A 13,267-nucleotide genomic window follows, 5' to 3' on the forward strand; every position below is an offset into this window, starting at 1 on the left:
GCCTCCAGCTGTTTTTGGACTACAATTCCCATCATCCTTGACCACTGGTTTTGCTAGCGAGGGATGATGGGAGTTGTAGTCCAAAAACAGCTGGAGGCCCAAGGTTGGGGAACACTGGTCTAAACCACTGAGCCTAGGACTTGCCGATCAGAAGGTCAGTGGTTCGAATCCCTGTGATGGGGTGAGCTCCCATTGCTCGGTTCCTGCTCCTGCCAACCTAGCAGTTCGAAAGCATGTCAAGTGCAAGTAGATAAATAGGTACCGCTGTGGCGGGAAGGTAAACGCCGTTTCCTTCTGGTTCACCAGAAGTAGCTTAGTCCTGCTGGCCACATGACCCGGAAGCTGTACGCCGGCTTCCTCAGCCAATAAAGCGAGATGAGTGCCGTGACCCCAGAGTCGGTCACGACTGGACCTAATGGTCAGGGGTCCCCTTACCCTTTACCTTTAATGCTTCCCAGTGTGGTGTAGTGGTTAAGAGCAGTAGACTCGTAATCTGGTGAACCGGGTTCGCGTCTCCGTTCCTCCACATGCAGCTGCTGGGTGACCTTGGGCCAGTCACACTTCTCTGAAGTCTCTCAGCCCCACTCACCTCACAGAGTGTTTGTTGTGGGGGAGGAAGGGAAAGGAGAATGTTAGCCGCTTTGAGACTCCTTAGGGTAGTGATAAAGCGGGATATCAAATCCAAACTCTTCTTCCTCTTCCTTGATCTGGACTCGATACTTCTGTTGATGCAGCCTAGAATAGCATTAGCTTTTTTTGCTGCTGCATCACACTGTGGACCCATGTCAAGCTTGTGGTCCACCAAGTCCCCTAGATCCTTTTCACATGTACTGCTAGTAAGCCAGGTGTTCCCCATCCTTTATTTGTGCATCTGGTTCTTCCTGCCTAAGGGCAAAACCTGACATTTCTCCCCTTTGAAATACATTTTGTTAGTTGGGGCCCAGTTCTCCAATCTGTTGAGGTCATTTTGAATTCTGATTCTGTCTTCTGCAGCATTAGCTACCTGCTCCCAGTTTGGTATCATCTGCAAATCTCACCTCACAGAGTGTTTGTTGTGGGAGAGCCAGTGTGGTGTAGTGGTTAAGAGCGGTAGTCTCGTAATCTGGGGAACCGGGTTCGCTTCCCCGCTCCTCCACATGCAGCTGCTGGGTGACCTTGGGCCAGTCACACTTCTCTGAAGTCTCTCAGCCCCTCTCACCTCACAGAGTGTTTGTTGTGGGGGAGGAAGGGAAAGGAGAATGTTAGCCGCTTTGAGACTCCTTAAAAGGAGTGAAAGTCGGGATATCAAATCCAAACTCTTCTTCTTCTTCTTCTTCAAATTGAATGAGCAAAATAAATGGGCTCCGGCATATTCCCACCTCTCTCATATCCCCCATGCTTTTCTGTGTGTGGGTGGAGAGGTCACATCCTCAGCTGTTTTTAGTAAATAGTCCTGAGGCCCTTGTGTGCTAACAAGGCTTTGATGGATGAACTGGCCCCATGTGTGAGGAAAGTCCTCTCTGTAGTGTGAAATCTGTGGTGATAACCCGTTTGGCACATGCAAGTTGTCGCTGGGTGTCGTGGTCATCAAGCGATAAGCCCAAACAGGTGATTTGACACACACACAAAATGCAGTTGTCGGCCACTTCCAGCCTCCTGGGACACAGGTGGCACTGTGGGTTAAACCACAGAGCCTAGGACTTGCCGATCAGAAGGTCAGCGGTTCGAATCCCCACGACGGGGTGAGCTCCCGTTGCTCGGTCCCTGCTCCTGCCAACCTAGCAGGTTGAAATCACATCATAGTGCAAGTAGATAAATAGGTACCGCTCCGGCGGGAAGGTAAACGGCGTTTCCGTGCGCTGCGCTGGTTCGCCAGAAGTGGCTTAGTCATGCTGACCATATGACCCAAAAGCTGTGCGCTGGCTCCCTTGGTCAATAAAGCGAGATGAGTGCCACAACCCCAGAGTCATCCGCGACTGGACCTAATGGTTAGGGGTCCCTTTACCTTTACCTTTCCCTTTACCAGCCTCCTAATAGGACAGGCATCCCCAAACTCAGCCCTCCAGAAGTTTTGGGACTACAACTCCCATCATCCCTAGCTAACAGGATCAGTGGTCAGGGATGGTGGGAATTGTAGTCCCAAAACATCTGGAGGGTCGAGTTTGGGGATGCCTGTACTAGGACCTCTGTGGGTACTCTGTAATAATAATAATAATAATAATAATAATAATAATAATAATAATAATAATAATTTATACCCCACCCATCTGGCTGGGTTTCTGCAGCCACTCTGGGCAGCTTCCAACAGAATATTAAACAGACTAAAACATCAAACATTAAAAACTTCCCTAAACAGGGCTGCCTTCAGATGTCTTCTAAAAGTCAGATAGTTGTTTATTTCCTTGACATCTGATGCAAGGACGTTCCACAGGGCAGGCACCACCACCGAGAAGGCCCTCTGCCTGGTTCCTGTAGCTTCACTTCTCACAGGGAGGGAACTGTCCGAAGCCCCTCAGAGCTGGACCTCAGTGTCCGGGCAAAATGATGGGGGTGGATACGCTCCTTCAGGTATACTGGGCCATTTAGGGCTTTAAAGGTCAACACCAACACTTTGAATTGTGCTTGGAAACGTACTGGGAGCCATTGTAGGTCTTTGAGGACTGGTGTTACATGGTCTTGGCGGCTGCTCCCAGTCACCAGTCTGGCTGCCACATTCTGGAATAGTTGCAGTTTCTGGGTCACCTTCAAAGGTAGCCCCACGTAGAGCGCATTGCAGTAGTCTAAGTGGGAGATAACCAGAGCATGCACCACTCTGGCGAGACAGTCTGCGGGCAGGTAGGGTCTCAGCTTGCATACCAGATGGAGTGTACCAATACCTTTATTTCATACAATCACAGAATTGTACAGTTGGAAGGGACGCTGAGGGTCATCTGGTCCAATCTCTCCCTCTGGAGGTTGTGGATTCCCCTTCCTTGGAGGTTTATAAGCAGAGATTGTATGGATGGATGGCTTTAGCTGAGATTCCTGCGTTGCAGGGGTGTGATGGCAGTCATCAAGGGACAGGCGCTGCTGTGCATACCTCCCCTTTGCCTTAAGTTGAGACATTTTCGTTTCAGGCATCTCTTCTTTGCCACCTCATGAGAAGACTCCTTGGAATTCTGGTGCTGGAGGAGACTCTTGAGAGTCCCATGGACTGCAAGAAGATCCAACCTCTCCATTCTGAAGGAAATCAGCCCTGAGTGCTCACTGGAAGGACAGATCCTGAAGCTGAGGCTCCAAGACTTTGGCCACCTCATGAGAAGAGAAGACTCCCTGGAAAAGACCCTGATGTTGGGAAAGATGGAGGGCACAAGGAGAAGGGGACGACAGAGGACGAGATGGTTGGACAGTGTTCTTGAAGCTACCAGCATGAGTTTGACCAAACTGCGGGAGGCAGTGGAAGACAGGAGGGCCTGGCGTGCTTTGGTCCAGGGGGTCACGAAGAGTCGGACACGACTAAACGACTAAACAACAACAATCTCTTCTTTGCAAGTCCCCCCCCCAGTGCATTAAAAAAAATGAGGGTGGCTTGGGGGCCTTCCTAGTTGCCTTTGAATGTGGTCTTGGAGCACTCATGCAGAAAAGGGACTGTAGCTCAGTGGTCAGAGCGTTCGCTCTGCATGAAGGTCCCAGGTTCCATGCAAAGGCGTCTGCAGGTAGGATTGAGAAAGACTCCTGTCTGAACCCCCTAGAGCTGCTGCCAGTCAGTGCAGACAATGCTAAGCTACCTAAGGCAAAGCCTGGACTGGGAAGTCTTTGGACTCGCATCTGGATCAAGCCAAAGTCAGTTGCAGTTCACACTCAGCTGCGCACACACTCTCTCTTTATAAGGAAAGTAGAAGAGAAAGGAAAGGAAAAGCTACGGGGAGATTGACAGAGGCCAAGGAGGTGGGACATCCCTTTGCAGAGCCCAGGACAGAGGAGGAGGAGGAGGAGGAGGAGGAGGAGGAGGAAGGCGGAGTTTGCGGCCCGCTGATTGACAGGCTGGCTCCTCGGACCCACGTGACCCTCTCCGGGGCTGGAAGAAAAGCAGAAGGCAGCCTGCTCGGGAGTTTCATTATATTCAAATATATTCGTTTTCCAGGAGTCGCTCTGGAGCAGCAAGCCGTGGCGCGCGATTGCTCCTGCCCGCAGCCCGGAGAAGAAGACGAAGAGGAAGAAGGCGAAGCAGCAGTAGCAGCGAGCGATAGATTGACTCTCCCCGGCTCCGCAAAGCGGCTTGACTCCGGATTCCCCGCGTGAGCTTTCCCACGAGTCCTGCTCCACGCTTGGCTGTCAAGAACCATGGACTGTTTCTATATGCCTTGCTTTCTGTCAGTGAGTAGCGCTTTCTCATTCCTTGTGTGAGTTCTGGTTTAAAAGAGGGGGAGGATGAAAAAGAACCAAGAAAAAGAGAGGGAGGGAGAGAGAGAGACGGAGCTTGTTGTGTGTGAGAGTGAGCGAGCGAGTGAGCGAGCGCCGGACTCTCAAACTTCCGAGTCCTTTTATTCGCTCCTTTTAAAAACAAATGGTTCATTTCGAAACAGTTTTTTGGTTTGTTTGTTTTCAGGGGAGAGCATTTTCTGTGCAATCTCTCCGCGCCCTTACTTGAGAGTAAGCCCTACTGGGGGCTTACTTCCAAGTAAACGCCCATCGGCTCGGACTGTAGTGTGTGGTTTTTTCCTTTTTAAAAATGAAGATCTAGTTTTTACCCCACGGGGATATTTGTCAAATGCGAAGTAAATAAGAACGACTGGAGACCCTGGAGAAGGCGCGTCCTTCCCCCTCGGCGTTTATCCCCCCCCCCCACTGTTCCCCTCGCGATCCTCGAGGCCCTTACGCCGGAGAGGGGCTGCAGATCTCCCCGTCGTCCCCCCCCCGCAACCCCCCACGGACGGGGCTACCCCGCGGGCACCTAGTGGCTAGCGGCCGGCAGCCGGGAAGGCTCCAACAGACACTTGCTATGGAGAGCGCTTTCCAAGGAGACCTCCTGGAAGCTTGCTCAACAATGAACCGGGACCTCCGACTCCCAGCCTCTCCCAGTGCATTTAAAAAAAATAATATTACTTCCATTAACAACAAGTGCAAAGCCCTGTTTTGATGGGCGAAAAGCAGAGATGGGTTTTCGGAACTTTGTGCGCGCGTATTAATAGCTGGTTTCGTGACCCCATTTTTACGCAGATCGTTGCTCAGATAAAACAGAGGAGAAATTTTTTTGGGGGGGTGTTGATAATTGTGGGGGGGGGGCGTAAAGTCCCAAGTCTTAATTGGCTGGGCGTAAAGTCCCAATAAGGTTCTGCACTGCATTTTCGGGGGGGGGGGATCTGGTTTGTGTTTTGTTTTGTTTTTTGAGCTTGGGATGTGGGTTTCTTTAACTTTTTCCCAAAGTGTGTCATTTTTGACGGACCTTGTTTGTTTGCTCCTCTTTCTCCCTCCTTCTCCCTCTCTTCCCTCCCCTCCTTCTGCTCTCTGCCCCCCCCAACCCAACTACACCCTTCCCTCCCCCCCCCCCCCAACAGAGACACCATGACGCCTGGTAACCGACTCCTGATGGTCATTTTATTGTGCCGAGTGCTGCTTGGAGGTACTAACCGTGCCAGCTTGATACCTGCCGAGACTGGGAAGAAGAAAGTTGTCGGGGACCATCTCCAGCAGCAGCAGCAGCAGCGAGCCGGGGAGGCCGGAGACGGAGAAGGCGCCTCGGGGACTTCGCGCCGCCCGTTCCCGAGCCATGAACTCTTGCGCGGGTTCGAGGCTACCCTTCTCCAGATGTTCGGGCTCCGGCGGCGGCCGCAGCCCAGCAAGGCGGCGCTCGTCCCTTCATACATGCTGGATCTCTATCGCCTCCAGTCCGGGGAAGAGGAGGAAAAGCTGCAGGATCTCAGCCTCCAGTACCCGGAAAAGTCCACCAGCCGCGCCAACACCGTGAGGAGCTTCCACCACGAAGGTATGCAAACTGGAAAAGGGGCGCACGGAGCGCTTCTGAGTAGATCTCCGACTATTATGATGGTGATTGGTGGTGGTGGAATTTCAGAATTTGATTTTTTTTTGCGGGGAGGTGGGGAGGAACGAAATCTGATGCACCCCTCCTAGTGTCCGGTTGGGGCTTTCTTGCGAGTAAACGCTCCTGAAAGGATCAGGCGGCCCGAGGCCGGACCCGGGCTAAAAGCACCGCTTGCAAGATTCCAGGGTTGCACTGGGTGGGTTAGGTGTCCCCTGGTTTTTTTGGGGGGGGGGTGGAAGGGGTAGTTCGTTTTCTCCTCCTCCTTCACCCGTGCTCTGCATCCGGCTGTGAATGCGATGGATTTGGACTTAAACCGGTTCCGAGTGTGATACTCCGGCGTGACTCTGGCTCGCCCTCTATGGAGAGGCGTGATGAGCGCGGGTCCCGTCCTTCTCCTCCCTTGCCCAGGAAGCAGCTAAGGAGGACGGACAGCGGGGGGTTTGTGTGGGCATTTCTGCGCTCACACACGGAAACCGGGATCTGGAGAAACGTTTATACGAGAAAGACGATCTGATTATGTTTTAGGGGAAGGGTTTGACCTCTCGAGAAGTGGGCTCGCTTGGTTTAAGAGCAGGATACAGTACGTCGCTTGGGAGGAGAGAGGTCCGCAGACTACTTTTGCACGATTGAGACCGCTATTGCCAACTAGAATTATTGATATTATTAAGCCACCATTCTCCGGTTGAACGTCGGCCTGCGTGCGCCCGGACTGAAAGGCGTTCTCTCTCTGAGTCGCCCGTCAGCAGCTGCTCCGGATTTCACTCCGGTTCTGTTACTCCCCACCCCCATCTCGCTCCTCCTCTCTTCCCGGACCAAACTTAGAAGTTTATGGAGAAATATCAAAGCGCTCGTCCCCGCCTTTAAAGAAAAAAAACCAACCAAAGAACTCCCGCTTCTTCCTTTTGGGAAACGGAGGGAGGGAAGAGAGGAAGATGGCTTTTTTAAAAATGACCAACGTAAAACTGCGTCTGTTTGGGGGGGGGGAGTGTGTGTGTGTGTGTGTGTGTGTGTGTGTGTGTGAGAGAGAGAGAGAGAGAGAGAGAGAGAGAGAGAGAGAGAGAGAGAGAGAGATGCAACTGCAAGTGGATCCAAATGTTTCGTAGCCAGTTTGCTGCTTCTTTCTTCTGGAGCCGGGAGTCTGTACTGGTTGCAACCCCTGTTATTAGAAAGGAGGGGGGTTTTTTGGGGGGAGGGCTTCGCGCACCAAGAGAGCATCTCCTTTTCCCCTAACAATAAATTTAAAGAGGAAACGTAGCTTTAAAACACTTCTGCCCACTTTTTCCTCTGCAATATTAGTAAGAACTATTATTATTATTAAATTACAACTCGCAAGCCGTATTTGGTAAATGGGCATCTATTGCAAGGCACAACCTGTTTCCTCAAGAGTAGCTCCTTTTGGATCAAAGTCGTCTGCTGACGATAGATCTGGAGAAGTGTGCTCTGGGCGTGCGTGGCCGTGAAGAATGGATCACACGAGCACGTGCAAGAACTTATAGGGGGAGGACAGGCCACAATGCACTCTGCTTATGTGCAGAGGTGACGGAGGGGGGGATGTGGAAATAACAGAACAACGACTTGATTCGAATTTGGCGGATAGCGCAAGAAGCCACCCGACCCCGCAATACACGGACTAGTGGGAATCCAGCGAGGCTGAATTTCACAGTTACTAAATCTACACTTAAATGGAGAGCGTCCGATGTATTTTTTAAAAGAGAGGCGGGGGGGGGGAGAGAGGGAGAGGCGCATGGGTTTAACTCTTCCTGGGACAATGGGAAGGCCTGTTCTTGAATCCTAAAGGCGTGCTTGCATCCTCCTCGCGGGCAGGGTCCTTTGTGCTGTTGGCTCGATGGCCAGCGCCGTGCACATGTAAGGTGGGGCAAAAAAAATTAAAAAAGGAACAACGATAGGGCGTGCTCGGAGGGCTGGGACGCACAAATGGTGCCTGAGCAAACAGCTCACTAGGCTTCTACAATGGGGCAGAGAACAGAGTGGGGAGAGGGCGCCAGAGTGTGTGGGGCGGAGGATCGAAGCTCTACCAGCAAGATGATCTGAGTTCAAAGCAAAGACTCTCCTAAACTGAGAGCAGTTACCTAGGCCCTTTCTTATGCAGGATGATGGCTGTATTGTACTATGAAGGGAATCCTGAGGATTTAAGCTGGGCGGGGGAAATGTTGCACCCTCATAAGTGGGCCAGGAACCGCAGCCTTGCAGCCCGATCACCCGCTGGCCTGGCTTCATTTCTTAGCAAAGCGCGTTTAGGATCGCAGCAATGCTATCCCCAAGTATGCCTTGTTGCCCGCAGCGCAACTTTTGCGCAAGGCGTCCAAGGATGGGGCTCCTCCTCTAGTCCTCGCGCGCTTCTATTAGGCAGCAGACACCTTCTGGCAATCAAAGAGCCTTCCCCCCCCCCCCCCAGTAAACTGGGCCGGCCAGGGGGTGGCGATAACCCAAAAGGGCAGGTGAAATAGACAACAGTGGGGGTGGTGTTTTACTTTTGGAGGAGATGGATAGGGGTATTATCCCTCTCTCTCCAGCCCGGTGCTTTAGCAGGTGGATCGCGCCCTCCCCGTGACGCTGGCCCAGCCAGCCAGCCACCCAACCCACGGCCATCGCGCGCTCGGTTTTGTCCGAGCTTGCCCAAACCGCGCCGTCTGTTCTGCGCGTCTGTTGCTGTCTCTCCTTCTTCCCGCCACCACCAACCGTCGCTTCTCTTGCTATCTCCTCCCGGTCCCCTTCCCCTCTCCAGAGCACCTCGAGCAAGTCCCGGGGCCCGCCAACCAGCCGGCCCGCCTGCGCTACTTCTTCAACCTGAGCAGCGTGCCGTCGGGCGAGGCCATCTCCTCGGCGGAGCTGCGGCTCTTCCGACAGCAGATCGTCGGCGAGGACGGGGCGTCCTCCTGGGAGAGGGGCTTCCACCGGATCAACATTTACGAGGTGATGAAGCCCCTCCGCCGAGGGGAGGACCTGGCCACCCGCCTGTTGGACACCCGCCTGGTGCACCACAACGTGAGCCGCTGGGAGAGCTTCGACGTGAGCCCCGCCGTTATCCGATGGACCGCAGGCGGCCAGCCCAACCACGGGCTGGCCGTGGAGGTTGTGCCCCTCCACCCCGCGCTACAGACTCACCAGGGCAGCCATGTCCGGATTAGCCGCTCTTTACCTCAAGGGGGCCGCCTGGGGGCCGGAGACTGGGCCCGCCTCCGGCCCCTGCTGGTCACTTTCAGCCACGACGGCCGGGGCCAGTCGCTGCTGACGCGCCGGGCCAAGCGCAGCCCCAAGCACGCGCACCAGCGCGCGCGCAAGAACAAGAAGAACTGCCGCCGCCACGCGCTCTATGTGGATTTCAGCGACGTGGGCTGGAACGACTGGATCGTGGCCCCGCCGGGCTACCAGGCTTTCTACTGCCACGGGGACTGCCCTTTCCCATTGGCTGACCACCTCAACTCGACCAACCACGCCATCGTGCAGACGCTGGTCAACTCGGTCAACGGCAGCATCCCCAAAGCCTGCTGCGTCCCCACCGAGCTCAGCGCCATCTCTATGCTCTACCTGGACGAGTACGACAAAGTGGTCCTCAAGAATTACCAGGAGATGGTGGTCGAAGGGTGTGGGTGTCGTTAAACGCGAGAGAGAGAGAGAGAGAATTTTTTTCCCCTTAAAAAAAAGTGATAAATCAACTTCTTCCCTGTCCGGTTCTCTCCCTCCGGTCCCTTGTCCTCACCATCCAGCCCGCCCCGTCCAAAATTCCCCAGGGATGGAAGTGGCGGGGAAGAGGGACTGCTTCTCCTTGTCCTCCTCCTCCCAGGTTCAAGAATGGGCTGGCCTTCTGTGCCTTTTTTTTTTTTCGAAAAAAAGAAAAGGAACATCAAGTTATGCCATAAATTCTCTTTTTCACCTATGCCGCTCACCCAGCGGCGCGTGCGCGCCAGAAAAAAAAAATTAATGGAAAAAAAAAATCCCTTAATCCGTTCACCTTGACCTTATTTATGACTTTATGTGCAAATGTTTTGACAATAATGATCATATATTTTGACAAAATATATTTATAACGACATATTAAAAGATAAAAAATAAAGCGAGTCATTATTTTAAAGGTAAACGCAATATCTTTTATACTTTTAATTAATTTATTTATTTATTTTAAAAAAATATCATTTATTTCTATTGGGGGTGGGTGGGGTATTTTCTTTCCTCTCTTTCTCCCTCCCCAGCCCGAAAGGTTTTCCCCCGCCGCGCTCTCGTTTTCTTTTTGCATTGTCTTAATTGCTAACTCGCTTGCCTGGCTGCAATTTCGGGGGGCAGGACTAAGATTAGATTCCATATCTCCCCCCCCCACCCCACCCCCTTATAAATAGGACCTCCGCACCTCTTCGGCACGTCTTGGCACCATTTTGGCACGGTCTTAAGGATTGCTGTGGCCGATTGATCCCACTTGTGCAAGCTAGGTCTCTGCGTAAGATCCAGTCTTTGGGGAGGGTGGGCTGATTGGGGTTTGCCTTATCTCCCCCACCCCGCCTGCCCACTGCGCCTGCGCGCGCTTGTGACACACACCTAGAAGTGTTATTGTGGGTTCAAACCGTCTGAGAAACTTCCCACCCGTTCCTGTCCAAAGACCCTCTCCCACCAAAGAGCTAAAACTGGATGGAAGTGACTCCCCCGCACCTAACGATGCTCAAGATCCGAGAGCGCATGGTGTGAGAGCCCTCAGAATAGACCCTAGGCAGACGCTTGCGTCTACCCGAAGCGAGACCCATTCATCTCAATGGAGCAACCATCCCATTGATCCGGCTTAAGGGGTCACAGCCTTCCCTTGCTCCACAGGCAGATCCGCAAAACCATTACACTAATCCTTTAAATTAGGGGGGCCCCTTTGGCTCCCCATTAAAATATTTGAGGGGGCCGCCCCGCCCCCCAAGTCGATGGGCATTGCCATTCAAATGGTGTGCGCGCGCTCGATTATGCGGAATGGGGTTTACCTGCCCCCAATATTTTATTTAAGTTGGCACCCCTGGAACGTAACAACCACTTTATTGACCGCACGTGGTCGGCCCAGACTGCCTTAGCTAGCCAACGGCGCTGGCATAACTCTCACCCCTCTGAGTAAATTACTGGGCCAGGAGTAGCTTTGATTTGAGCCACTCCTAGTCCCCTAGCAGGTGGGCAGGTGGGTCACCTGAGTACACGCAGAGTGTTTCTGTCCCCGCTGGGTCCCTTTCTGACCTCCCCTCCTCCCCGCCGCTGGGATTGGAGAGCCCAGGTTCACACCTCTGGCTACCTTTCATAGAATCGTAGAGTTGGAAGGGAACCCCAGGGGTCATCTAGCCCAACCCCCTGCAATGCAGGAATCTCAGCTAAAACATCCAGGACAGATGTGTGCCCAACCTCTGCTTAAAAGCCTCTGCTTCTTCGTTCCCTCCCTCTTGAAGCCAGCTACCGCTCGGTCTTCGAGGGATGGCAGATTGCGTCTCCCCGGGCGCAAATCCAAGGCTATCCGTTTTTTTAGCTTGTTGTGGGTGGCCTGCCTTTCCTGTTTACATCCTGTGTGTCTCCAGCTTTTGCGTCTGGATGGGGGCTTATTTTGTGCTGGCTTTGCCTAGCACTTGTTTGTCTTTTTTTTAGGAATGCTCCTTTTAGCCCCCTCCTGTTGGCGATTTTGCAAAAGGTTCCTCTCTCTCTCTACACAGAGACCTCGTGGCATCCTGTTCACCCTTTGCTGTTTTATTACAAGCGCAATTTCCAGCAGCTGCGTTTTCTCGCCTGGCTCTTTCAAAATGCCCCTCAGTTGTGTAACCAGGCTGTGATTAGTTAGCAGGAGGAAAAAAACTCTGCACATGTTCAGGAGAGCTTACAAACTGTACAGCCGATTAGTTTTCAAGTCCAGTCAACGAGTTTATTGTTCCAGCAGAAGGGCATGGACTGCGATTGATTAGTAAAGAGGAGCAGGAAATACTCTGCATATGCTCAGAGGAGTATTTCCGCATTCCTCAAAACTGTGTAGCCAGGCTGTGATTAGTTAGCAAAAGAGGAGGTTGATATTATACATCGGAGCAGAGGAAACTGCCTTATAGCAAGTCATTTGGCCCATCTAGATCATAGAATCACAGAACTGTAGAGTTGGAAGGGACCCTGACCAATATAGCTCAATAGTGCCGACACTGACTGGCAGCATCTCTTGGGGGGTTTTTAAGTGAGGATCTATCAGTGGCAGAGGATCTGCTTTGCACCTAGAAGGTCCCAGTTTCGGTCCCCAGTGACATCTCTAGGTAGATTCTGGAATCATCCCCTGCCTGAACCCCTGGAGTGCTGCTGCCAGCCAGTGTCGGCACCATTGAGCTATATTGGTCAGTATAAGACAGCTTCCTATGTACCTGGAGATGTTGGGGATTAAACCCCGGGGTCTTGTGCATGCTGGGCAGATGCTGTTCCGCTGAGCTTCTTCCCTTCACCACCTGCTCAGGAGAGTCTTCGGGTGTCATCCAAAAAAGACCTTGAAGTTTTGCAAGGGTGCTCAGCCCTGTGAAAAAGGAGGTTTGGCTTTTGGGGATCTGCCTGTTCCTTTGCCCCAAGCGACAGAAGCAACAAAACAGGCTGGCCAGCCACACCAAATTTGCCCCCAAACCTGCACGGGTGGGGGGGCAGGAAAACACCTGACTTGCTTACCAGGAAAGCAGAGAGAGAGAGAGAGAGAGAGAGAGAGAGAGAGAGAGAGAGAGGCATTTGAAAGAGGTTCTGGGTTTACCTGGGGGAGGTGAATGCTCAGCCCTGGAGGGTTTTTGAAATTTATTTATATATATTTTTACCTTTCCTTTCTGCCTTAACCCTCTCTTGCCTCGGGCTCCCCCAGGTTCAAAGCTATTAACATTTTGCAGCAGGAGGAGAGGGATGAGGAAAGCCACTTCACCTCACATCAAAGCTTCCCCAAAGCCTTTGAAGATCATATCTGGCAATTATGATGCTCAAAGAAGTGAGGTGGGGAAAGAAAGAGAGAGATTTGAGAAGAGTTAAATATGGATTGGGAGCTAAATGGCTATTTAGGGGTCTATTCTGTTGTTTCTTCCTTTTGCAAAACAGATTGTCCAGGTAAGTGAGGCAGAGGGAGGGGGCACTTCAAGTGGAAATGTGGGAACTTCTTGGCCTTTGTTTTGCTCAGTGCTGTGGACACGATTCACACACTGCACCGTGGAAATGAACGGGGGCCATAAGAACAGCAGCAGCAGCAACGACAATAATATGTTTCCGAGCACAATTCAAAGTGTTGGTGCTGAG

The 13,267-nt window shown here is 52.4% G+C and overlaps 1 protein-coding gene across 1 annotated transcript; it reads left to right on the forward strand.

Annotated features, from left to right (window-relative positions):
* Positions 1-4,017: 4,017 nt before the first annotated feature.
* On the forward strand, positions 4,018-10,076 carry BMP4 (bone morphogenetic protein 4). The gene is made up of 3 exons (XM_077916373.1): positions 4,018-4,335; positions 5,517-5,944; positions 8,748-10,076. Exons 2-3 carry the CDS (start codon positions 5,524-5,526, stop codon positions 9,620-9,622), a joined length of 1,296 nt encoding a protein of 431 aa, XP_077772499.1. The 5' UTR covers positions 4,018-4,335; positions 5,517-5,523; the 3' UTR covers positions 9,623-10,076.
* Positions 10,077-13,267: the final 3,191 nt, after the last annotated feature.

This window comes from Podarcis muralis, chromosome 1, assembly GCF_964188315.1.
Source record: "Podarcis muralis chromosome 1, rPodMur119.hap1.1, whole genome shotgun sequence".
NCBI classification, from domain to species: domain Eukaryota; kingdom Metazoa; phylum Chordata; class Lepidosauria; order Squamata; family Lacertidae; genus Podarcis; species Podarcis muralis.

Bases quoted from the DNA above. Each gene is read 5' to 3' on its own strand.
- BMP4 (XM_077916373.1), top strand. From the start codon at position 5,524: ATGACGCCTGGTAACCGACTCCTGATGGTCATTTTATTGTGCCGAGTG. The intron at 5,945-8,747 runs GTATGCAAACTG...TCCCCTCTCCAG, and splicing joins GAGGAGCTTCCACCACGAAG to AGCACCTCGAGCAAGTCCCG.